The sequence below is a fragment of the Ranitomeya imitator genome, chromosome 4 (genome assembly GCF_032444005.1).
Source record: "Ranitomeya imitator isolate aRanImi1 chromosome 4, aRanImi1.pri, whole genome shotgun sequence".
Taxonomy (NCBI): Eukaryota; Metazoa; Chordata; class Amphibia; order Anura; family Dendrobatidae; genus Ranitomeya; species Ranitomeya imitator.
In genome coordinates this window covers 432,834,838-432,860,770 of record NC_091285.1, presented here as the reverse complement: position 1 = coordinate 432,860,770, position 25,933 = coordinate 432,834,838, and the positions used below count along the sequence as shown (strand labels likewise).

General features: G+C 44.3%; 1 protein-coding gene across 1 annotated transcript in view; it reads left to right on the top strand.

Moving 5' to 3' along the window:
* The window catches only part of IREB2 (iron responsive element binding protein 2), a 106,237-nt gene that overhangs the window by 946 nt on the left and 79,358 nt on the right, over positions 1 to 25,933 (top strand). The window contains exons 2-3 of the mRNA XM_069765561.1: positions 5,900 to 5,957; positions 6,040 to 6,129. Of these exons, the coding sequence (XP_069621662.1) occupies positions 5,900 to 5,957; positions 6,040 to 6,129 (148 nt within the window). The remainder of the gene's footprint in view (positions 1 to 5,899; positions 5,958 to 6,039; positions 6,130 to 25,933) is intronic.

The window sequence follows — 25,933 nt, the reverse complement described above, 5'->3', positions numbered from 1 at the left end:
AGTCAGTGCAGTGCGATGCGATTCTCGCACGAGAGATACAGCAGTCTGTCTCTGCCCTTACACTGTACATCGAAGCCCTCTCTGACATCAATGTTTACATTCTCATAAAGGTTGGTACCCGCTCTATGGCATACAACTTTACACCATGGCTTAGTCGTCAGGACCCTCTTTTTTTACTTTCATCTTTACACTGTAGCTTGTATGGTTTGTAGCACGGTCTTTGACATCAGTTTTTACACATCAAAGTGGTCTGAAATGGATCTTTACACTGTGGCTTATGGATGTAGAGAAGCCGGTCTATGAGATTGATATTAAAGGGAACCTGTCACCCCCAAAATCGAAGGTGAGCTAAGCCCACCGGCGTCAGGGGCTTATTTACAGCATTCTGGGATGCCCCCGATGTATCCTGAAAGATGAGAAAAAGAGGTTAAATTATACTCACCCAGGGGCGTTCCCGCTGCGGTCCGGTCCGGGGCCTCCTGTCTTATTACGATGAGGTCCTCTTCTTGTCTTCATGCTGCGGCTCCTGCACAGGCGTACATTGTCTGCCCTGTTGAGGGCAGAGCAAAGTACTGCAGGCGCCGGGAAAGGTCAGAGAGGCCCCGAGCCTGCACACTGCAGTACTTTACTCTGCCCTCAACAGGGCAGACAATGTACGCCTGTGCAGGAGCCGCAGCCAGAAGACAAGAAGAGGATGTCATCGTATGAAGACGGGAGGGACCGGACCGGACTGTGACGCACATCGGATCGGACCGCCCGCCCAGGTGAGTATAATCTAACCTCTTTTTCTCATCTTTCAGGATACATAGGGGGCTTATCTATAGCATTACAGAATGCTGTAGATAAACCCCTGATGCTGGTGAGTTTAGCTCACCTTCGATTTTTGGGGTGACAGGTTCCCTTTAGAGGGAATTTCAGGAGGATCAACTCTTCTAAGCAGTCGATATGGGCATGTAGATCATAGGAAGCTAAATAAAATGCTATCTTTTTATATCTGATGTCTTATTCCACATTTTTCATATATGTAAATAAGCTGTTCTAGGCTATGGGCCAGACAATGCTCTTCGTGAGAATCTGCCTCCAGAGATTATTATAAATAAATAGGAACGTTACCAGTGGCATGGGTGCTCTCTGCTCTCCTGATCTCACTGCAGAGCTGTGAGTGATTATAACTGACACATCTGCAGGTTCCTCTCAGCTTCCAGCTCACAGGTAGCCAGTGTTGCACCTTTTTCCACATGTAGCTATGTCCTCCACCTGGCATGTAGAAGAAGGTGCTCTGGTGAGACCAAAGTAGAATCTTTTGGGGTAAATGCAAAACGCTATGTGTGGTGGAAAACGAACACTGCACATCACTCTGAAATCACCATCACCACCATCAAACATGCTGTGGGAATGCTTTTCTTCAGCAGGCACAGGGAAGCTGGTCAGTGTTGATGGGAGATTGTTGCCGCTAAATACAGGGCAATCCTGGAGGTAAACTTATTAGGTTATGTTCTCACAATGAGCATTTTTGACGTTACAGATTTTCGGCACCCATTAATTAGTGAAGGTTATTTGCATTTTTCCAGAAATATGCAGCGTAGAAAACTCACCAAAAACTCTTTATGGAAATGTGGCCTTAAAAGGCTGTAAATGACCTGTGACTGGGGTGTTGGTTCACCTTAGAAGCAGGACAACGACCCTAAACATACTGCCAGAGCTACAATGCAATGGTTGGGATCCAGGATGTCAAACTCAAATGCACAGAGGGCCAAAAGTAAAAACCTGGACAGTCTCGGGTCAAACTTGATATTTAAAAAAAATAAAAATCTACAATTGAGGAAGTGTTTCTTTATCAAATATAACAATGAACTTTTTGATAAGGAAAAAAACTTAGTGTTGTTCCACTAACAAAGTACATTTTAATTGATGGATCTTAGAATAAATTATTGGAATAATATGTCTTAAGACTGGGGGACTTGCCTGGTGTTGTGTCCAAATATACTAGGGGGACCCGCCCAGCGTCGTAGACCAAATATATTCACATTGCGGCCCAAACTGGACCTGCGGACCAGAGTTTGACATGTAGTTTAGATCAAAGCACATTTATGTCTGTTACCAAAACTATTACCACCAAATAGAGTAATAAATCATATCCACTAAATAAAATTTTAGCTCAATCTTTAGATTAGCGTAATAATCAAACACAACACTAAAAAGATCCATAAAAGAACCCCACAAAAACCCATAAAACCAAAGGAAATAGGGCAGTGTGGTTACTAATAGAAATGCGCAAACATCGTTGACTCCCTCCTTATTTGGCAAGCTATAGCGCTTACCGAATAAGCTGCAGTGGGAACCCGGATACCTGGAGCGCTCCCGATATTCAGGTGTCTGGCGCCGCAACTGTGTGAGAGTCCTAATACACAGGCACTCCATGTGTTGTTTTTGTTTTTTTTTTTGTTTCTTTTGTTTTTTTTTTATCACAGCGGCACTTAGTTTTTTTTTATTATCTATGTTTGGTATCTGCAAACTCGTAATCATATTGGCAGGTCAGTTTTAGCATTTAGTGAACATGGTAACTAAAAACCGTTGTGGGATTGCACTTTATTTGCAAATTCACCTCACTTGGAATTTGTTCCCCATTTTTGAGTACTGTATAAGCTGAGATTTTGCAGCCCTTTTTTTTTTTTTTTTGACTAAAAGTATCCCTCCGCTTATACTGGAGTCATTGTCCCAGGGGGTAGGCGGGGGAGGGGGAGTGTCGGCTGTCATATCATACTCACCTGCTCCCAGCGCCAGAGCAGCTTGTTCCTGTGTTCAGCGGTCACGTGGTACCGCTCATTTAAAGTAATGAATATGGACGTGACTCCACTCCCATAGGGGTGGAGCGCATATTCATTACTTTAATGAGCGGTACCATGTGACTGCTGAACACAGGAACAAGCTGCCGGCGCCAGAGACCATCGTATCAGAGAGGCACTGTGTTTTACCTGTGGATTTACCGCGGATTTCCTGCGTTTTTTGTGCAGATTTCACCTGAGGTTTTACACCTGCGGATTCCTATTGAGGAGCAGGTGTAAAACGCTGCGGAATCCGCACAAAGAATTGACATACTGTGGAAAATACAACGCAGAGTTTCCGCTTGGTATTTTCCGTACCATGGGCACAGCGGATTTGGTTTTCCATAGGTTTACATGGTACTGTAAACCGCATGGAAAACTGCTGCGTGTGCACATAGCTTAAGTATACAATGCTGTATAATATGATAATTGCAATTAGTGATGAGCGAATATACTCGTTACTCGATATTTCCCGAGCATGCTCGGGTGTCCTCCGAGTATTTTTTTTTTTAGTGCTCAGAGATATAATTTTCTTCGCCGCAGCTGAATGATTTACAGCTATTATTATTTATATAGCACCATTAATTCCATGATGCTGTACATGTGAAAGGGGTTACATACAGGATTATATATATCGTTAACCGTAAACAAATTTACAATGACAGACTGGTACAGAGGGGAGAGAACCCTGTCCTTGTGGATTTCCATTCTTTGGGATAATGGGGAAGAGACAGGAGGTCGGTGTGCTGCAGCTCGGGTGGTTGATGAGGCGTCAGCTCGGGTGGTTGGTGAGGCGGCAGAATGGTTATTGCAGGTTGTAGGCTTTCCTGAAGAGATGGGTTTTCAGGTTCCGTCTGAAGGATCTGAGGGTGGTGGATAATCGGACGTGTTGAGGCGTGGAATTCCAGAGGATGGGGGATATTCGGGCGAAATCTTGGAGGCGGTTGTGTGAGGAACGAATAAGTCTGGAGGAGAGTTGGAGGTCTTGGGAGGATCGAAGATTACGTGAGGGAAGATAGTGGGAGATTAGTTGAGATATAGGGAGGGGACAGGTTGTGGATGGCTTTGTAGGTCAGTATTAGTAGTTTAAACTGGATTCGTTGGGGAATTGGGAGCCAGTGGAGGGATTTGCAGAGGGGTGAAGCAGGGGAGTAGCATGGAGAGAGGTGGATTAGCCGAGCAGCAGAGTTGAGGACAGACTGGAGTGGTGCAAGGGAGATAGCAGGGAGGCCACAGACGAGGGTTTTGCAGTAATCGAAGCGGGAGATGATGAGGGCATGCACAAGAGTTTTCGTAGATTGTGGGCTGAGGAGGGGACTGATTATGGCAATATTTTTGAGTTGGAGATGGCAAGAGTTTGGACGTGCGGTTTGAAGGACAGGTCAGAATTGAGAGTTACCCCTAGGCAGCGGATTTCAGGTGCGAGAGAGAGCATGATGCTGTTTACCATAATAGATAGAACTGGTAGGGGGGGATACGTGAGATGGGGGGGGAAAGATGATGAGTTCGGTTTTGTCTACATTGAATTTTAGGAAGCGAGAGTTGAAGGCGGATATGGCTGACAGACACTCCGGGATTCTGGACAGAAGAGAGGTGACATCTGAGCCAGAGAGGTAGATCTGAGTGTCGTCCTCATATAGGTGGTACTGGAAGCCATGGGACTTTGAGTTGTCCTAGGCCAAGGGTATAGATGGGGAAAAAAAGTAGAGGCCCAAGGACAGAGCTTTGAAGGACTCCAACAGAGAGGGAGCTGGGTGAGGAGGTAGTGTGGGAGTGGGAAACGCTAAATGTGCGGTCGGAAAGGTATGAGGCAATCCAGGACAGGGCAAGGCCTTTGATGCTGAGGGAAGAAAGAATCTGTAGCAGTATGCAGAGGACAGGTCGAGAAGGAGGATGGAGAACTGTCTGTTAGCTTTGGCTGTGAGTAAGTCATTAGTAATTTTGGTCAGAGCAGTTTTGGTGGAGTGGTGTGAGCGGAAGCCAGATTGGAGGTTGTCAAGGAGAGAGTTAGATGAGAGATGGGAGGAAAGTTGACCATGGACATGCTGCTCAAGTAGTTTGGACGCAAACGGGAGCAGTGATATGGGGCGATAGCTTGGCATAGCAGTTGGGTCAAGGTTAGCTTTTTTGAGGATGGGTGTGATGGTGGCATGTTTGAAGGCAGAGGTGAAAGTACCAGAAGATAGCGATAGGTTGAAGAGATGGGTTAGGGCTGGAATGAGCATGGTAGTGAGCTTGGGGAGCAGGTGGGAAGGGATTGGCTCAAGTGCACAGGTTGTGAGGTGAGTAAGTTCTCCTTCAGGGATGTTGGAGAGGGAAGTTATTGGGGAAGGGCAGATGTCTGGTATATGGAGTGGTTGGGGTGGTGGAACAGTAAAGGTTTGCCTTGTTTGGTCGATCTTTTTTTTGAAGTAGGTGGCAAAGTCCTCGGAAGAGATGAGGGGAGTTGGAGGTGGCGGGCGGAGGAGAGTTTAATGTGCTGAACAGTTGTTTTGGTTTGTAGGATAGTGAAGATACAAGGTTAGTGAAATAGGTCTGTTTAGCAAGTGAGGGCTAGTTTGAAGGCAAGTGTAGCTTGTTTAAAATCGGTGAAGTCTGGCAGGCGTGTTTTTTTTTTCCAACGCTGCTCCGCGACCCTGGATGCTTGTCAGAGTTTTTTGGTGAGGTTGTTATGCCAGGGTTGCCTAGTGATTTGCCAGCTTGATTACATTGGGGATTCCCTAGCAACCAGGCAACCCCCACATGTACTTAGCCTGGCTAATAGCTGTAAATCATTCAGCTGAGGCGATGAAATCTCCGAGCACTAAAAAATACTTGGAGGATTCCCGAGCGTGCTCGGGAAATTTCGAGTAACGAGTATATTTGCTCATCACTAATTGCAATGTAAGAGGATAAAAACTTTGAATGGAGTGCTTTTTTAATTTCGAACTCACCACAATGCAGTAACAAACGCATACTGTAATTCTACATTATCTAAATAATGCTTATAATATGCTTTCTTATCTTTTAGTTTGTGCTTCTAATGAAGATATATAAACAATTGAGCTAAGATTTTATTACGCTTACCTTCTCAGGGTGGAGACTGGCACGGTCAACTAGATAAGAAGAGGATGAATTCCGCTAATATTAAAGGTACACAGTTCAAGAGTTGACTAATATGAGATAAAACGATTTAATAAACTAAATAATCCTTCTCATTTCATATCTGTTACAGAGAACCCCTTCAAGTACTTGCTGGAATCTCTTGAGTGCAGTCCGGATAAAACTTTTTTCAATATCTCTAAATTGGAAGACTTGGAGTATGGTAAGTAGTGGACCTGCAGAATAATACACTGCTTTTTATTTATTTATTCCAAGGTTGAATAGCTTTTGTCCTCAAGTTGCATTACAGCATCTTTCTTGGAGGTAATACTGTTTCTTTATGGAGGAAAAACTTGCCAGCCAAGGAGTCCTTGCTGTATTTTTTTATTTAACCCCTTCCCCCAAAGGAAGAATTTCAGAGTACCAATTTTGCTGAAATGGTTTGAGGCTGACATGTCACATTCAGAAGCGCATGAAGAGAAGGACAGCACCACAGCAATTGTGAAAAAACAGCTCCCGTATTTATTCTGCCATCTGCAACGTTTCGGTCCGTGGACCTTTTTCAAGCACGGACTGAAACGTCGCAGATGGCAGAATAAATACGGGAGCTGTTTTTTCACAATTGCTGTGGTTCTGTCCTTCTCTTCATGCTCTTCTGGATTTACCTACTGGGATGGATCCCCTGGTGAGGACGTGCACTCTGCTGTCCATAGAGACATTGCCATTATAGGGTGCGGCTTTAATATTAATATTTGATACTTGACATGTCACATTGGCAGAGCCCCTGAGGTGCCAAACAGCGCAAAGTGACCCCATTTTACAAACTACACCTCTCAATGAATTAACCTAGTGGTGCAATGAGCTTGTTGTCACCACATGTGCCTCACAGGATTTTATACCATTGGGTGGCGATGCTAGGATGATAAGTTTTTTTACCACTAAAGTGTTGTTTTAGCCAGGGCTGTAGAGTCTGAGCCGGTGTCCATTTTGGTGGAGTTGGTATAAAATGGACCGACTCCTAAAATATATTATAAATTGGGTACAGTAGCTCAGAGCAGGATGTGCTGTAAATGTTTTCATAAGAATTTTGGAAAGTTATGAAATGTTCTATAAATGTCTGTTCTGTTCCTGATCTAAGGATCTGGGCTTTTAGTTGAGATGAATCTGCTGCACTTTATGTACATGCTGAGTAGTGAGGCTGTGCTGTGGAGCTGAAGTTGGAAGTTAGGGAAATTAGGGAGTTTTGAGTCAGTCAGACTTTGTGGTTTGGCTTAACGACTCAACTGCCGTGGTTGTAGTCTTACATTTTTAATTTTTATAAGGACTAATAAAAAAATGGACTTCAGTTTGTTGTGTAATTTCTCAGTACGCCGATACCCTAAATGTAATTAAGAAATACTGTTGAAGCACATTGGAAAGCTCAGAAGGGAAGGAGCGCCTTACTATTTCAACCTACAAAAGATATATATATAGTCCTAATTCTCAATTTTCTCAAGACAATATGTGTTGAGGACTACATAGCAAAATAGAAACAAATAACCAAAGTGAAATACCATATCATAATTACCAGATTGAACCTATAGTACAGCAGGTATTGGTGTATAAATTAAAATACCTGTAGAAGCCCTCCTATTGGCCCAAACTGGAAGGTCATTTTGCAGAATACTGATGCTTTTGCCACCCATGTGATGGCATCACATGACCGCCTATAAGTAACGCCATTGGTTAATAAATGAAAGGTCCTTTTCTATATCTCTAAAGTCAGAAAAAACGCTGCACTTCCTATTAGACATATGGCTTAAACGCCTGCTCTGATGACATCATCGGCACTATTACACCCACGGCATACCACACACCTGCCGCCTATTAAATTCATTTGTACGCTCCATATAGGGAACTTCTCCTGCCGCACTAGCCACGCCTCCTGACGAAGCTCATCGGGCGAAACGCGCGTCGAGGCGCTTGGCAGCACGGCAGCAGGATCTACCCACCCCCTACAGACTTACCATGGCTACAGGTATTGTAATTTATACACTAATACCTGCTGTACTATAGGTTCAATCTGGTAATTATGATATGGTATTTCACTTACACTTTATCAAGCTTGAATCCCTTTTTCCCTCTTGAGTCCACCCTGACTTAACTGCTATGGTAGTCCATTTACAAGGCATCTCAGATTGGGGCCGTTTATGTATACATAGGGACTTTAGGTGGTGTGATTTTTTTACCCTGTGTTTTGCTGCCTGGCAAAACTTTTTGTCTTCTGTTTTTTTGTCTGTCTTTGGTGATACTCACGGATATATTATTGATATGATGTTAATGTTTATAATATTTAAATAAAGTTTGGTATATTTATAAACTTTGGTTATTTGCTTCTATTTTGCTATATAGTCCTCAACACATATTGTCTTGAGAAAATTGAGAATTAGGACTATATATATATCTTTTGTAGGTTGATATGCTTTTCTGTTTTAGGAGCAATCATTAACTTTGGAAGAACTTTGTAGGTTGTGTTGTGCCTTACTATAGCGATGTCACGATTTGAGGGCGGTATGTCACACTGAAACATGGAAAACACCTGAGGTGCCAAACAGCAGAAGCCCCCCACCCCCCCATAAGTGACCCCATTTTACAAACTACAGCTCTCAATTCATCTAGGGGTGCAGTGATGATATTGACACAACAGGTCATTTTCACATAGAAAAATGGCACAAAAATTTGTTCCACAATTGTTGCTGAAAGTGGAAATACTCTGTATGTGATTGTACAGTACTGCTTGGCACCATGGCGAGACTCTGAAGGTACTGAGCGCTATTTGTTTCCTGGAGCGCAGATTTTCTTAGAATAGTTTGCAGATTTTATATACAGACCGCCTAGGTGCTAGAAGAGCAGAATCCCCCTCAAGTTCCATTATACCCCTTTGGGAATTTATCTACAGGTGTAGTGTTGATTTTGACTCCATGGGTGTTTTCCTTAAACAAGCAACAGTGGATGTTGCTGAGTGAAAATTGGAAATCTGCCATTGTAATGTCTAGTATGTTGTATTGCTCGTACGTTATAGCGCCCAGTACCTTATGCCAGGCTAGTTCTTCTGCAGACATGCACCCGTAAATTAAGCAGGCACTCATTGCTACAGAAATGCCAAACGTGGATGCTAAATGTGGTTTAGGCACACGGGGATCAGAACAGAGGGTGTCATTTTACATTTGGCAGTGCTGAATTTCTTTTGGAGGTAGAGGAGCAATTTCACTTTTCCAGAGCCAGAGTTACTGCTACTAGTAAAGTAAAAGCCCCCTATATTTCCATTAACGGATGACAGACCCGAGTAGGGACTTGCTTTTTTTGAGGACTGAGTTGAAGCTTTTGTTGGGAACATTTTACATAGCATTTGAGATCACATTATCCGGCGCACTGTGCTGAGCACTTACTTTGGGGTTTCCATCTAAATCTTCCAGTGATGTAATTAAGATGCAACACTCGAGGGAAGCACTCACTATAATGAAGCAGCAAAGCTTTTATACACGCCTAAAAAGACCGACGCTGCCGGATCATAGGCCGGACTGCGTCCACAGTGCCTCCATTTGCCTCATTATATGGAAACTTCCGCAGGGTGTTCCATCTGAAGCACATATTTTGTAGATTTACACAGAAACCCCGGTTTAAGTGCTCATCGCAAGATAAGTGAGGCAAAATGAACAAATCGAGGTCAAGAATTTGTCCTATTTTTTTTTTTTTTTTATTACGTTGTTGCTCGAGTGATACAAGTGATTAGACCACTTTATTCTTTGGGTCAGTGTGATTACCGCAATAACAGATTCATATTGTTTTTTTTGTTTGGTTTCTGTCACACACTAACACTTTGTTTTCAAAATAAAGTTTTTGCATCGCTATATTTTGAAAGCTATAATTTTTCTATATTTCTGCAGACTGTCATGTTAAGGTTTGTTTTTTGTGGGATGAATTGATGTGTTTATTGATAGTATTTTTGGACACCACATTTTTCTGATCGCTTTCTATGCTGTTATTTGGGAGGCAGAATGAATGAAAACCAGCAATTCAGGAATTTGTTTTTTTTTTTTTATGCTGGTCGGTGTATGGTAAGTGATAAGGCAGCTATTGTTCATCGGCATGATGAAAAAGCATAGTTTTCTAACCTACAGATAAAAAGACGGTACCTCTCTCCCACATCAGTTGGTTCCTGTCCCTTATGGGGAACCTACAGTTTCATCTGTGCGTACCTGAGGATGTTGTGGGATGCCAGGCCTGACCAGTCCGATCCAGGCAGCTGGGGGTTCTGTGCCTTGGCCAGTGCAGTAGCCTGAGGCGCCACCGCTTGGGTCAGCGGACCCTTCAGGGTGTGCAGGGAGAGGCAGCAAAGAAAATGCCTCTTCCAGACTCTGCTCTCTGGACTTGCTCACGCAGGGACTCCGGGGGGGCTCCGGAAACCAGCTCGGAGGCGCGGCCTATGACTGAGGCCGGCGCCGCCGCGGTGCATTACTGGGTAGCCAGTCAGGGCGCATTGCATGAGGTCGTGATGACGCAAACACGCAATGCATGACTGGGAAACCCCGTCGCATGGATCCCCATGGCCAACAATGAGCTTCAGGTGATTGGAGGAGGTGCCGAATAGATTTAAACAATGGTGGCACTGAAACTGCACTTCTGATGGAGCTCGGTCAGCCCTCCTCTCCAGCAGTGAGTGACCTGGAGCAATCGGAGCAGGTCCGGGCACCTCCCCAACAGCGGCTGTCGCAGCAGCAATGGCAGGAGGAGCAAAAAAGAAAGAGAACTCATCAGCAGCATGGCAGCACAGGGGGGCACTCGGGATCCCAGCGCAGCAAAGGCTCCACCGTGGTGTCCAGCTCAAGAGGAATTCCTTCTATGAGAACGGTTTCTCCTCAACCGGTTCATTCTGTCAAGGTGGTGAGTGATCTTCGAGAAAGTTCACCTTCTTATTGAGCTCCCCTATTCTCTTAGGGAAGGAAGAGTTTGGGGAATACTAAACATAGGAATGGTGCTCTTTGTATGGGCAATTACCCACCACATGGGAAAAGAGACTTTGCAGCTCCTGTATAGAACAGACGATCTGCGAAGGGTCTCCGGGGTTTGCCCCAGAGCTTAGATCATTGATTAAAAGGCAGGTAGAAACCACCTTCAGGTCCCTTCAGGAGGAGAAAAAGCAGAAACCCAAACATCGGCCCCCGGAATCAGAATCCAGTAGTACGGATTGTGAGGGTTCGGATACATCCGGCTCATCTCAATCAACATCTTCATCGTCCTCTGGGGGTAAGAGTGGGCGCAGCTATTTCCCGTTGGAGGAGACCGATAACCTCTTTAAAGCTGTTAGAGCCACCATGGAGCTGGTAGATCCTCGCCCCCAAAAAAATCAGTTGAGGATATTATGTTTGGGGGCCTAGAACAAAAAAAAGAGAAGGTCCTTTCCACTGAACAAAAAAATCCAAGCTTTAATCAAAAAAGAATGGAAGAAACCAAAAAGGAAGGGTCTCCTGACCCCAAAGAGAAAATACCCCTTTGAGGATCCAGTATGTTCTTTCTGGGAGAAGGCGCCAAAATTAGATGTAGCAATCACAAGTGTCTAAAAAGTTTGCCCTCCCTTTTGAGGATATGGGGGTATTAAAAGAACCCATGGACAAAAGGGCAGATGCATTCCTGAAAGGGTTGTGGGAAGCTGCCGGGGAAGGGCTAAAGCCTGCAGTGGCGGCCAACACTTGTATGGCTAGATCGCTAATGGTCTGGCTGGACCAGCTGGAATCTCAGCTTAGGGAAAAAACTTCGAAACTCTATATTAGACTCTATTCCTGTAATGAAGGGCGCTGCGGCCTTTCTAGAGCAAGGGTCCCCAACTCCAGTCCTCAAGGCCCACCAACAGGTCATGTTTTCAGGATTTCCTTTGCATTGCACAGGTGATGCAATTATTACCTGGGCAAGACTAAGGAAATCCTGAAAACATGACATGTTGGTGGGCCTTGAGGACTGGAGTTGGGGACCCCTGTTCTAGAGGACACATACCCTGGTTTGGTCAGGCTGGTAGCCAGATGGGCATATTTTTCCAATGCAGCCCGACGCGCCCTCTGGCTTAAGTGTTTGCCAGGGGACTTCCAGACAAAATCTAAGTTGTGTTCTACAACCCCTGGCAAAAATTATGGAATCACCGGCCTTGGAGGATGGTCATTCAGTTGTTTAATTTTGTAGAAAAAAAAAAGCAAATCACAGACATGGCACAAAACTAACGTCATTTCAAATGGCAACTTTCTGGCTTTAAGAAACACTAAAATCAAGAACAAAAAATGTGATAGTCAGTAATGGTTCCTTTTTTTAACCCCTTCACGACATGCGCCGTACTAGTACTGCGCATGCCATGTCACCCCCTTTGATGTGGGCTCTGGCGGTGAGCCCACATCAAAGTCGCGACATGTCAGCTGTTTTGTACAGCTGACATGTGCGTGCAATAGCGGCGGGTGAAATCGCTATTCACCCGCCACTATTAACCTGTTAAATGCCGCTGTCAAACGCAGACAGCGGCATTTAACCGACGCTTCCGGCCGGGCGGCCGGAAATGATGTAATCGCCGACCTCCCGTCACATGATCGGGGGTCGGCGATGCATCAGGAAGGTAACCATAGAGGTCCTTGAGACCTCTATGGTTACTGATGCCGGTCTGCTGTGAGCGCCCCCCTGTGGTCGGCGCTCACAGCACACCTGCATTTCAGCTACATAGCAGCGATCTGATGATCGCTGCTATGTAGCAGAGCCGATCAGGCTATGCCAGCTTCTAGCCTCCCATGGAGGCTATTGAAGCATGGCACAAGTAAAAAAAGAAAAAATTTTTTTTTAAAAAATATGAAAAAAAAAATATAAAAAATATAAAAGTTTAAATCACCCCCCTTTTGCCCCATCCTAAATAAAACAATTAAAAAAAAAAAAACCTACACGTATTTGGTATCGTTGCGTTCAGAATCGCCCGATCTATCAAAAAAAGCATTAACCTGATCGCTAAACAGCGTAGCGAGAAAAAAAATCCGAAACACCAGAATTACGTTTTTTGGTCGCCATGACATTGCATTAAAATGCAATAACGGGCGATCAAAAGAACGTATCTGCACCGAAATGGTATCATTAAAAACGTCAGCTCGGCACGCAAAAAATAAGCCCTCACCCGACCCCAGATCACGAAAAGTGGAAACGCTTCGGGTATCGGAAAATGGCACTTTTTTTTTTTTTTTAAGCAAAGTTTTGAATTTTTTTTCACCACTTGGATAAAAAATAACCTAGACATGTTAGATGTCTAGGAACTCGTAATGTCCTAGAGAATCACAATGGCAGGTTAGTTTTAGCATTTAATGAACCTAGCAAAAAAGCCAATCAAAAAACAAGTGTGGGATTGCACTTTTTTTTGCAATTTCACCGCACTTGGAATTTTTTTCCCGTTTTCTAGTAAAAGACATGGTAAAACCAATGGTGCCGTTCAAAAGTACAACTCGTCCCGCAAAAAATAAGCCCTCACATGGCCATATTGACGGAGAAATAAAAAAGTTATGGCTCTGGGAAGGAGGGAAGTGAAAAATGAAAACACAAAAACGAAAAAGGGCCGCGACTTGATGGGGTTAACCAAGCATAGGGGAAAAATTATGGAATCACTCAATTCTGAGGAAATAATTATGGAATTGTGAAAAACAAACAAAAAAAGCACCCCAAAACATCACTAGTATTTTGTTGCACCACCTCTGGCTTTTATAACAGCTTTCAGTCTCTGAGTTCACAGTTTTTGCTCTATGGCAGGATGCATTATCACCTTGAAAAATTTCATCATCCTCAAACATCCTTTCAGTTGATGGGATAAGAAAAGTGTTCAAAATATCAACATAAACTTGTGCATTTATTGAAGATGTAATGACAGGCATCTCCCCAGTGCCTTTACCTGACCTGCAGCTCCGTATCATCAACAACTGTGGAAATTTGCATGTTCTCTTCAGGCAGTCATCTGTATAAATCTCATTGGAACGGTACCAAACAAAAGTGCCAGCATAATCACCTTACTCAATGCAGTTTTGTGCCATGTCTGTGATCTGCTTCTTTCTACAAAATTAAACAACTGAATGAACATCCTCTGAGGCCGGTGATTCCATAATTTTTGCCAGGGGTTGCATCCCCTGCGAGGGCGAGTTCTTGTTTGGTTCCGCTCTGGATGATATTTTGGATAAAGCGGGAGACAGGAAAATCTGATCATCGCCTGTATGTAGCAGAGTGGATCAGGTTAATGGGTCATTCCATGGTAGCTTAGATTACAACACAATATAGTAACTTGCGTTACAAAGATGATGGAAACTTGCCTTACAATAAGTTTAATCCAATGGATGGTAACATATTGTAACGCAAGTTACCATCAGCTTAAGTTACTATACTGTGCTGTAACGTAAGTTATCTATATTTCTTGTAATAAAAACTGTTGCTTTTAACTTGAGGTTAAAATAAAATTTTAAAGTTGCTTGGACTATGGTGTTTTAATACAATAAAAATAGTGCTTCCCCCCTGTTTACCAGAACAGAAAATTTGGCAGACTCATGAAGGACAATTGCATTTCCTTTTTTTTTTTTTTTATAACGTAAGTTACCAAGTAACACTGTATTTTGTATTTAATTTTATTGTTGAAAAATCAAACTGTTGAAATCTATTGAGAATAGTTTAATGTGAAATATACATTCACTCCTTTTTGTGCCTGCTTTCAAAGAACAGTCTGTAGCCAGTTTTTGGCTTGTGAATATAACGTAAGTTACCATGGAATGACCCTTATGGCAGCTTCTAGTCTCCCATGGATGGAGAATATTGAAGCATGCCAAAAGTGGGGGAAAAAAAAAAGTTAAAAAATATAGAAGTTCAAATCATCCCCCCTTTTGCCCCATTCAAAAAAAAAAAAAATCAAACATATCAATCAAATTATTAAAAACATATATTTCGTATCGCCACTTTCAGAATCGCTCGATCAGTAAAAAAAGGATCAACCTGATCGCTAAACGGCGTAGCGAGAAAGTCAAAACACCAGAATTACGTTTTTTTTGGTCGCCACGACATTGCATTGAAATGCAATACTGGGCAATCAAAAGTGTATACCAAAATGGTATCATTAAAAACCTCAGCTTAGCAGTCAAAAAATAAGCCCTCACCCAACCCGAGACCAAACATGTCTAGGTTCTTTTTCTATCTAAGTGGTGAAAAAAGATTCCAAAGTTTGCTTAAAAAAAAAATAATTGCGCCATTTTCCGAGACTTGTAGCGTCAACATTTTTTGTGATCTCTGGTTGGGTGAGAGCTTATTTTTTGCGTGCCGAGCTGATGTTTTTAATGATACTATGATTGTGCAGATACGATCTTTTGATCTCTCATTATTGCATTTTAATTTTGCATTTTTTTTTTTTTTTTGGCATGCTTCAATAGCCTCCATGGGAGGCTTGAAGCTGCCACAACTTGATCGGCTCTGCTACATAGAGGCGATGCTCAGATAGCAAGTCTGCAGTTCAGCTACATAGAGACTGAGTGCCGACCACAGGGTGGCGCTCACAGCAATTCAGCATCAACAACCATAGTGATCTCAAGAAGACCTCTGGTTCTCATGCCGACACATGGTGACCCGCGATGATGTTATGCCGATCACCGGTATGCGCATTTCTGTCCCGATTGCCGAAAGCGCTTGTTAACCCCTTCCCGACCTTTCATGCAGCGTATGCGTCATGAAAACCTTTGCCAATCCGACCTGTGATGCAGCATATGCGTCATGGTCGGATCGCGCTACTGCAGGTCGAGTGAAAGGGTTAACTGTAATTTCACCCAACCTGCAGGGACAGGGGGAGTGGTACTTGAGCCCAGGGAGGGTGGCTTTGCCCCCCCTCCCCCCCATCTCCCCCCCCCCCCCATGGCTACGATCGCTCCGATTGGCTGTTAATAGTGACGTTTCACTTTCACTCGGAGCAATCGTAATATTTCACCAATGAAAATTGGTGAAATATTACAATCCAGCCATGGCCGATGCTGGAGACCGCGATCTGCTCCCGTCCTCAGTCCTGTCCGCTCCCCCCACTGTCCGATCCCACCCCCGCATACTTGCCGAGCTCCGGTGTCCGTCCGTCTTCTCCATGTGCGCCGCCATCTTCCAAAATGGCGGGCGAATGCGCAGTGCGCCCGCCGAATCTGCCGGCAGATTCATTCCAGGTACATTTTGATCGCTGTGGTAGGTTCTATCACAGCAATCAAAATAAAAAAAATAATAAATAAACCCCCCCTTTATCACCCCCATAGGTAGGGACAATAATAAAACAAAGAATATATATTTACTTTTATTTTTCCACTAGGGTTAGGGCTAGGGTTAGGGTGGGAAGTAGGGTTAGGGTGGGAAGCAGGGTTAGGGTTGGAAGCAGGGTTAGGGTTGCGGTTAGTGTTAGAGTTAGAATTAGGCCATGTGCACACGGTGCGGATTTGGTTGCGGATCCGCAGCGGATTGGCCGCTGCGGATTCGTAGCAGTTTTCCATCACGTTTACAGTACCATGTAAACCTATGGAAAACCAAATCCGCTGTGCCCATGGTGCAGAAAATACCGTGCGGAAACTTGCGTTGTATTTTCCGCAGCATGTCAATTCTTTTATTTATTTATTTTTTTTACACCTGTTCCTCAATAGGAATCCGCAGGTGAAATCCGCACAAAAAAAACACTAGAAATCCGCGGTAAACCCACAGTGCGTTTTACCTGTGGATTTTTCAAAAACTGTGTGGAAAAATCCTCACACGAATCCGAAACGTGGGCACATAGCCTTAGGATTAGGGTTGCAATTAGGGTAAGGGTTGGAAATAGGGTTAATATAAGGGTTAGGGGTGTGTTGGAGTTAGGGTTAGGCTTGTGGTTAGAGTTATGTTTAGGGTTGGGATTAGGGTTAGGGGTGTGTTGGGGTTAGAGTTATGGCTAGAGTTGGGATTAGGGTAGGGGTGTGTTGGGGATAGTGTTGGAGTTAGAATTGAGGGGTTTCCACTGTTTAGGCACATCATGGGTCTCCAAAAGCTACATGGCGGCACCATTGATTCCAGCCAATCTTGCGTTCAAAAAGTCAAATGGTGCTCCCTCCCTTCCGAGCCCCAACGTGCGCCCAAACGGTGGTTTACCCAAACATATGGGGCACAAGCGTACTCAGGAAAAATTGCACAACAACTATGGGGGTCTAATTTCTCCTTTTACCCTTGGGAAGATTAAAAAAAATGGGGGCTGAAAACTTATTTTTGTGGGAAAAAAATTATTTTTTATTTTCATGGTTCTGCGTTCTAAACTTCTGTGAAGCACTTGGGGGTTCAAAGTGCTCACCACACATCTAGATAAGTTCCTTGGGAGGTCTAGTTTCCAAAATGGGGTCACTTGTGGGGGGTTTCTACTGTTTAGGCACATCCGTGGGGCTCTGCAAACGTAACATGACGCCCGCAGACCATTCCATCAAAGTCTGCATTCCAAAATGTCACTACTTCCCTTCCGATCCCTGACGTGTGCCCAAACAGTGGTTTACCCCCACATATGGGGTATCAGCGTACTCAGGACAAACTGGGCAACAACTTTTGGGGCCCAATTTCTCCTGTTACTCTTGTGAAAATGAAAAATTGCAGGCTAAAAAATTTTTGAGGAAAGTTGTAAACTTCTGTTAACCCCTTCATGACCCAGCCTATTTTGACCTTAAAGACCTTGCCGTTTTTTGCAATTCTGACCAGTGTCCCTTTATGAGGTAATAACTCAGGAACGCTTCAACGGATCCTAGCGGTTCTGAGATTGTTTTTTCGTGACATATTGGGCTTCATGTTAGTGGTAAATTTAGGTCAATAAATTATGCGTTTATTTGTGATAAAAACTGAAATTTGGCGAAAATTTTGAAAATTTCACAATTTTCACAATTTGAATTTTTATTCTGTTAAACCAGAGAGTTATGTGACACAAAATAGTTAATAAATAACATTTCCCACATGTATACTTTACATCAGCACAATTTTGGAAACAAAATTTTTTTTTGCTAGGAAGTTATAAGGGTTAAAATTTGACCAACGACTTCTCATTTTTACAACAAAATTTACAAAACCATTTTTTTTAGGGACCACCTCACATTTGAAGTCAGTTTACGGGGTCTATATGGCTGAAAATACCCAAAAGTGACACCATTCTAAAAACTGCACCCCTCAAGGTGCACAAAACCAGATGCAAGAAGTTTATTAACCCTTCAGGTGCTTCACAGCAGCAGAAGCAACATGGAAGGAAAAAATGAACATTTAACTTTTTAGTCACAAAAATTTATCTTTGAGCAACAATTTTTTTGATTTCACAATGGTAAAAGGAGAAACTGAACCACGAAAGTTGTTGTCCAATTTGTCCTGAGTACGCTGATACCTCATATGTAGGGGTAAACTACTGTTTGGGCGCAGGGCTTGGAAGGGAAGGAGCGCCATTTGACTTTTTGAATGAAAAATTGGCTCCACTCTTTAGCGGATACCATGTCACGTTTGGAGAGCCCCCGTGTGCCTAAAAATTGGAGCTCCCCCACAAGTGACCCCATTTTGGAAACTAGACCCCCCAATGAACTTATCTAGATGCATAGTGAGCACTTTGAACACCCAGGTGCTTCACAAATTGATACGTAAAAATGAAAAAGTACTTTTTTTTCACAAAAAAATTCTTTTAGCCTCATTTTTTTCATTTTCACATGGGCAACAGGATAAAATGGATCCTAAAATTTGTTGGGCAATTTCTCCTGAGTACACCGATACCTCACATGTGGGAGTAAACCACTGTTTGGGCACATGGTAAGGCTCGGAAGGGAAGGCGCGCCATTTGACTTTTTGAATGGAAAATTAGCTCGAATTGTTAGCGGACACCATGTCGCGTTTGGAGAGCCCCTGTGTGCCTAAACATTGGAGCTCCCCCACAAGTGACCCCATTTTGGAAACTAGACCCCCCAAGGAACTTATCTAGATGCATATTGAGCACTTTAAACCCCCAGCTGCTTCACAGAAGTTTATAACGCAGAGCCATGAAAATAAAAAATAACTTTTCTTTCCTCAAAAATGATTTTTTAGCCTGGAATTTCCTATTTTGCCAAGGGTATTAGGAGAAATTGGACCCCAAATGTTGTTGTCCAGTTTGTCCTGAGTACGCTGATACCCCATATGTGGGGGTAAACCACTGTTTGGGCGCACGGCAGGGCTCGGAAGGGAAGGCACGCCATTTGGCTTTTTAAATGGAAAATTAGCTCCAATCATTAGCGGACACCATGTCACGTTTGGAGAGCCCTTGTGTGCCTAAACATTGGAGATCCCCCACAAATGACCCCATTTTGGAAACTAGACCCCCAAAGGAACTAATCTAGATGTGTGGTGAGGACTTTGAACCCCCAAGTGCTTCACAGAAGTTTATAACGCAGAGCCATGAAAATAAAATAAGAAATTATTTTCTCAAAAATGATCTTTTAGCCTGCAATTTTTTATTTTCCCAAGGGTAACAGGAGAAATTTGACCCCAAAAGTTGTTGTCCAGTTTCTCCTGAGTACGGTGATATCCCATATGTGGGGGGTAAACTACTGTTTGGGCACATGCCGGGGCTCGGAAGTGAAGTAGTGACGTTTTGAAATGCAGACTTTGATGGAATGCTCTGCGGGCGTCACGTTGCGTTTGCAGAGCCTTTGATGTGGCTAATCAGTAGAAACCCCACGCAAGTGACCCCATTTTGGAAACTAGACCCGAAAGGAACTTATCTAGATGTGTGGTGAGCACTTTGAACCCCCAAGTGCTTCACAGAAGTTTATAACGCAGAGCCGTGAAAATAATAAATGTTTTCTTTCCTCAAAAATGATGTTTTAGCAAGCATTTTTTTATTTTCTCAAGGGTAACAGGAGAAATTGGACCCCAGTAATTGTTGCGCAGTTTGTCCTGAGTATGCTGGTACCCCATATGTGGGGGTAAACCACTGTTTGGGCACATGTCGGGGCTCGGAAGTGAGGGAGCACCATTTGACTTTTTGAATACAAGATTGGCTGGAATCAATGGTGGCGCCATGTTGCGTTTGGAGACCCCTGATGTGCCTAAACAGTGGAAACCCCTCAATTCTACCTCCAACACTAACCCCCCACACCCCTAACCCTAATCTCAACTGCAGCCATAACCCTAATCACAACCCTAACCGCAACACACCCCTAACCAGAACCCTAACCCCAACACACCCCTAACCACAACCCTAATTCCAACCCTAACCCTAAGGCTATGTGCCCACGTTGCGGATTCGTGTGAGATTTTTCAGCATCATTTTTGAAAAATCCGCTGGTAAAAGGCACTGCGTTTTACCTGCGGATTTACTGTGGATTTCCAGTGTTTTTTGTGCGCACAAAGCATTGACATGCTGCGGAAAATACAACGCAGCGTTTCCGCGTGGTATTTTCCACACCATGGGCACAGCGGATTTGGTTTTCCATAGGTATACTTGGTACTGTAAACCTGATGGAACACTGCTGCGGATCCGCAGCCAAATCCGCACCATGTGCACATAGCCTAATTCTAAAGGTATGTGCACACGCTGCGGAAAACGCTGCGGATCCGCAGCAGTTTCCCATGAGTTTACAGTTCAATGTAAACCTATGGGAAACAAAAATCGCTGTACACATGCTGCAGAAAAACTGCACGGAAACGCAGCGGTTTACATTCCGCAGCATGTCGCTTCTTTCTGCGGATTCCACAGCGGTTTTACAACTGCTCCAATAGTAAATCGCAGTTGTAAAACTGCAGTGAAATGCGCAGAAAAACCGCGGTAAATCTGCCATAAATCCGCAGTGGTTTAGCACTGCGGATTTATCAAATCCGCAGCGGAAAAATCCGCAGAGGACCAGAATACGTGTGCACATACCGAAACCCTAACCCTACCCCTAACCCTAGTTCTTACCCCAACCTTAGTGGAAGAAAAAAAAAAAATTTATTTTATTATTGTCCCTACCTATGGGGGTGACAAAGGTGGGGGGGTCATTCAGTATTTTTTTTATTTTGATCACTGCGATAGGTTTTATCGCAGTGATCAAAATGCACTTGAAACGAATCTGCCGGCCGGCAGATTCGGCGGGCGCACTGCGCATGCGCCCGCCATTTTGGAAGATGGCGGCGCCCAGGAAAGAAGACGGACGGACCACGGGAGGCTCGGTAAGTATGATGGGGTGGGGGGGGAGCACGGGGGGGTGGATCGGAGTATGGGGGGGTGGATCGGAGTATGGGGGGGTAAATCGGAGCACGGGGGTGGATCGGAGCACGGAGGGGGTGCATTGGAGCATCGGGGTGGATCGGACTGCAGGGGGGGGGTTGGAGCACGGGGGTGGGATTGGAGCACGGGGGTGAGCGGACAAGAGCACGGGGGGAGCGGACAGGAGGACAGAGGGGAGCGGAGCAGTGTAAAGGACAGATCGGAGGGCTGGGGGGGCGATGGGTGAGGGCACATCAATGTTTCCAGCCATGGCCGATGATATTGCAGCATCGGCCATGGCTGGATTGTAATATTTCACCAGTTATAATAGGTGAAATATTACAAATCGCTCTGATTGGCAGTTTCACTTTCAACAGCCAATCAGAGCGATCGTAGCCACGGGGGGGGGGGGTGAAGCCACCCCCCCTGGGCTAAACTACCACTCCCCCTGTCCCTGCAGATCGGGTGAAATGGGAGTTAACCCTTTCACCGGATCTGCAGGGACGCGATCATTCTGTGACACAGCATATGCGTCACAGGTCGGATTGGCACCGACTTTCATGACGCATACGCTGTGTCACAGGTCGGGAAGGGGTTAAACACTTGGGGGTTCAAAGTTCTCAACACACATCTAGACAAGTTCCTTGGGGGGTCTAGTTTCCAAAATGGGGTCACTTGTGGGGGAGCTCCAATGTTTAGGCACACAGGGGCTCTCCAAACGAGACATGGTGTCCTCTAGAGCAGGGGTGTCAAACTGCATTCCTCGAGGGCTGCAAACAGGTCATGTTTTCAAGATTTCCTTGTACTGCACAGGTGATAATTTAATCACCTACACCCCCCACCCCCCCCCCCACATGTGGGGTATTGGGACAAATTGTACAATAACTTTTGGGGTCCACTTTCTCCTTTTACTCTTGGGAAAATAAAAAAAATGTTTGACTAAAAAGTTAAATGTTCATTTTTTCCTTTCATGTTGCTTCTGCTGCTGTGAAGCACCTGAAGGGTTAATAAACTTCTTGAATGTGGTTTTGAGCACCTTGAGGGGTGCAGTTTTTAGAATGGTGTCACTTTTGAGTATTTTGAGTATTTTGGGTATTTTCAGCCATATAGACCCCTCAAACTAACTTAAAATGTGAGGTGGTCCCTAAAAAAAAATGGTTTTGTAAATTTCGTTGTAAAAATTAGAAATCGCTTGTCAAATTTTAACCCTTATAACTTCCTAGCAAAAAAAAAAAAATTTGTTTCCAAAATTGTGCTGATGTAAAGTAGACATGTGGGTAATGTTATTTATTAACTATTTTGTGTAATATAACTCTCTGGTTTAACAGAATAAAAATTCAAAATTTTCAAAATTTTTGCCAAATTTCCAATTTTTTTTTTTCACAAACGCAAAAATTATCGACCTAAATTTACTACGAACATGAGGCCCAATATGTCACGAAAAAACATTCTCAGAATCTCTAGGATCCGTTAAAGCGTTCCTGAGTTATTACCTCATAAAGGGACACTGGTCAAAATTGGGAAAAAAATGGCCAGGTCATAAAGGTCAGAATAGGCTGGGTCATGAAGGGGTTAAATGCTCAAAAAAGCTGCCATGTCCCGGCTTTGAGGTGGGCTCACCGCTGGAGCCCACACCATAGCGGGGGGTACTGCCTTTGGCGTAATAGTACGTCCGATGGCAGTAAGGTATTGGTATTTTTGTCAGTGTGGATCTCTGCCAAGTCCTGCTGGAGAATTAAATTTCCATCTCCAAAAAGCTTGTTGGCAGAGGGAAGCATGAAGGGTTCTAAAATTTCCAGATAGACGGCTGTGCTGCTCTTGAAATAGCACAGTGGACCTACACCAGCAGATGACATGGCTCCCCAAACCATCACTGATTGTGGAAACTTCACACTAGACCTCAAGCAGCTTGGATTGTGTGTCTCTCCACTCTTCCTCCAGACTCTGGGACCTTGATTTCCAAATGAAATGCAAAATTTACTTTCTTCTGAAAACACATTGGACTACTGAGCAGCAGTCCAGTTCTTTTTCTCCTTGGCCCAGGTAAAACGCTTATGGCGTTGTCTATTCGTCAGGAGTGGCTTGACACAAGGAATGCGACACTTGTAGCCCATGTCCTGGATACGTCTGTGTGTGGTGGCTCTTGAAGCAATAGCTCCAGCAGCAGTCCACTCCCTGTGAATCTCCCCCAAATTTTTGAATGGCCTTGTCTTAACAATCCTTTCAAGGTTGCGGTTGTCCTGGTTGCTTGTGCACCTTTTTCAACCACACTGTTTCCTTCCACCCAACTTTCCTTTAATATGCTTGGATACCGCACTCTGTGGACAGCCAGCTTCTTTATCAATAACCTTTTGCAGCTTACCTCCTTGTGGAGTGTCAGTGACTGCCTTCTGGACATCTGTCAAGTCATCTGTCTTCCCCATGATTGTGGGGCCTATTGAAACAGACTAAAGGACCTTTTTTAAATGCTTAGGAAGCCTTTTCAGGTGGTTTTTGTTAATTCTAATTTACTGAGATAATGACACTTGGGTTTTCATTGGCTATAAGCCATAATAATCAACATTAACAGAAACAAACACTTGAATAGATCACTGTGTAATGGCTCTACAGGATGGGCTATTTATATGGATACACCTAAAATAAAATGGGAATGGTTGGTGATATCAACTTCCTGTTTGTGGCACATTAGTATATGGGAGGGTGAAAACTTTTCAAGATGAGTGGTGGCCATTTTGAAGTCGGCCATTTTGGATCCAACTTTATTTTTTTCAATGGGAAGAGGGTCATGTGACACATCAAACTTATTGAGAATTTCACAAGAAAATCAATGGTTTCCTTGGTTTTAAGGTAACTTTATTCTTTCATGAGTTATTTACAAGTTTATAACCACTTATACAATATGTTCTGCTGCCCATTGTGTTGGATTGTCAATGCAACCCTCTTCTCCCACTCTTGACACACTGATAGCAACACCTCAGAAGAAATGCTAGCACAGGCTTCCAGTATCTGTTTCAGATGCTGCACATCTCGCATCTTCACAGCATAGACAATTGCCTTCAAATGACCCCAAAGATAAGTCTATGGGGGTCAGATCGAGAGACCTTGGTGGCCATTCAACTGGCCCACGACTTTCCAGGAAACTGTTCATGTATGAATGCTTGCACCTGACACCCATAATGTGGTGGTGCACCATCTTGGGTTTCAGGTCTGAGCATTCCTACATCAAGGTCTTTTGGCAACTTCTGTGACCTTCTTGTTCTTTCCCTCAAACATAGGCCAAATCTATTCATGAAGCGGGTACACCATCCTGCTGATGCAACAAAATTTTCAATGCCTGGTGCTTTCAATTTGTCGTCTTTAGCCATTTGAAGGGCACGTAAGTGAATTCCCATGCGTGTTATGCAGTTACCATTTTGACGACACTCCATAACCCATTTATGCAATTCAGCCTTTAGAGCCTTGTATGACATCTTTACACCACGTCGAGCTTTTTTTGCCTTTGGAATCTTTTACAAGTTCGCTTTCACTTTCTGCCACTCTCACTTGTTTTTCGTTAACACAAGTTAACGTTAAGTTCCCTACTTGAAATACTGTTATTGCTTTCTTCTGCTCTTGACACAACCTTAAATTTGAAACCAGCTTCGTATGACCTGTATTTTTGTTTTGGTCCAGGATTAGAAGTATTGGGATCCATTTCTACCTCGATAAAAAGACTTTAACCCCTTAGCGACTGCAGATACGCCTTTTAACGGCGGCCGCTAAGGGTACTTAAACCACAGCGCCGTTAATTAACGCCCCCCAGAGTCGGATTTTCTCCGGGGTCTCGGCTGCCGTGGGTAGCCGAGACCCCAGAGAACATGATTCGGGGTTTTTTTTACCGACCCCCGCATTTGCGATCGCCGGTAATTAACCGTTTACCGGCGATCGCAAAAAAAACCGCGATCTCTTTAATTTCTCTGTCCTCCGATGTGATCGCACATCAGAGGACAGAGAAAGGGGGTCCCAGATAGCCCCCCGATACTCACCTATCTCCCCCGGTGCTCCTCGTGGCTCCCGGTGGGCGCCGCCATCTTCAAAATGGCGGGCGCATGCGCAGTGCGCCCGCCGGCCGGCCCCGGGAGAATCTTTGGGGTCTCGGCTGCCGGGGGTAGCCGAGACCCCAAAGAGCATGATCGGGGTCGGTTTTACCGACCCCTGTTTTGCGATCGCCGGTAATTAACTGTTTACCGGCGACCGCAAAAAAAAAAAAAAAAAAGCAAAGTGTAATTCTCTGTCCTCTGATGTGATCGCACATCAGAGGACAGAGAAATAGGGGGATTCGGGGACCCTATCATACTTACCGGTGTCCCTGGGTGCTCCTGCTGCTCCTCCTGGCCGCCGCCATCTTCTGGGCAAAAGAAAATGGCGGGCGCATGCGCAGTGCGCCCGCCATCTGTCTCCATCTGCCGGCCGGCAGGAGAAGAGCAGTTGGGGCTAAAATTAGGGCTAGGGCTAGGGTTAGGGCTAGGGTTAGGGTTAGGGCTAGGGTTAGGGCTAGGGTTAGGGCTAAATTTAGGGCTAGGGTTGGGGCTAAATTTAGGGTTAGAGCTAAATTTAGGGTTGGGGCTAAATTTAGGGTTAGGGTTGGCGCTAAATTTAGGGTTAGGCTTCTTTCACACTAACGTCGGTACAGAGCCGTCGCAATGCATCGGCCCGACGTACCGACGCATGTTGTGAAAATTGTGCACAACGTGGGCAGCGGATGTAGTTTTTCAACGCATCCGCTGCGCAATATATG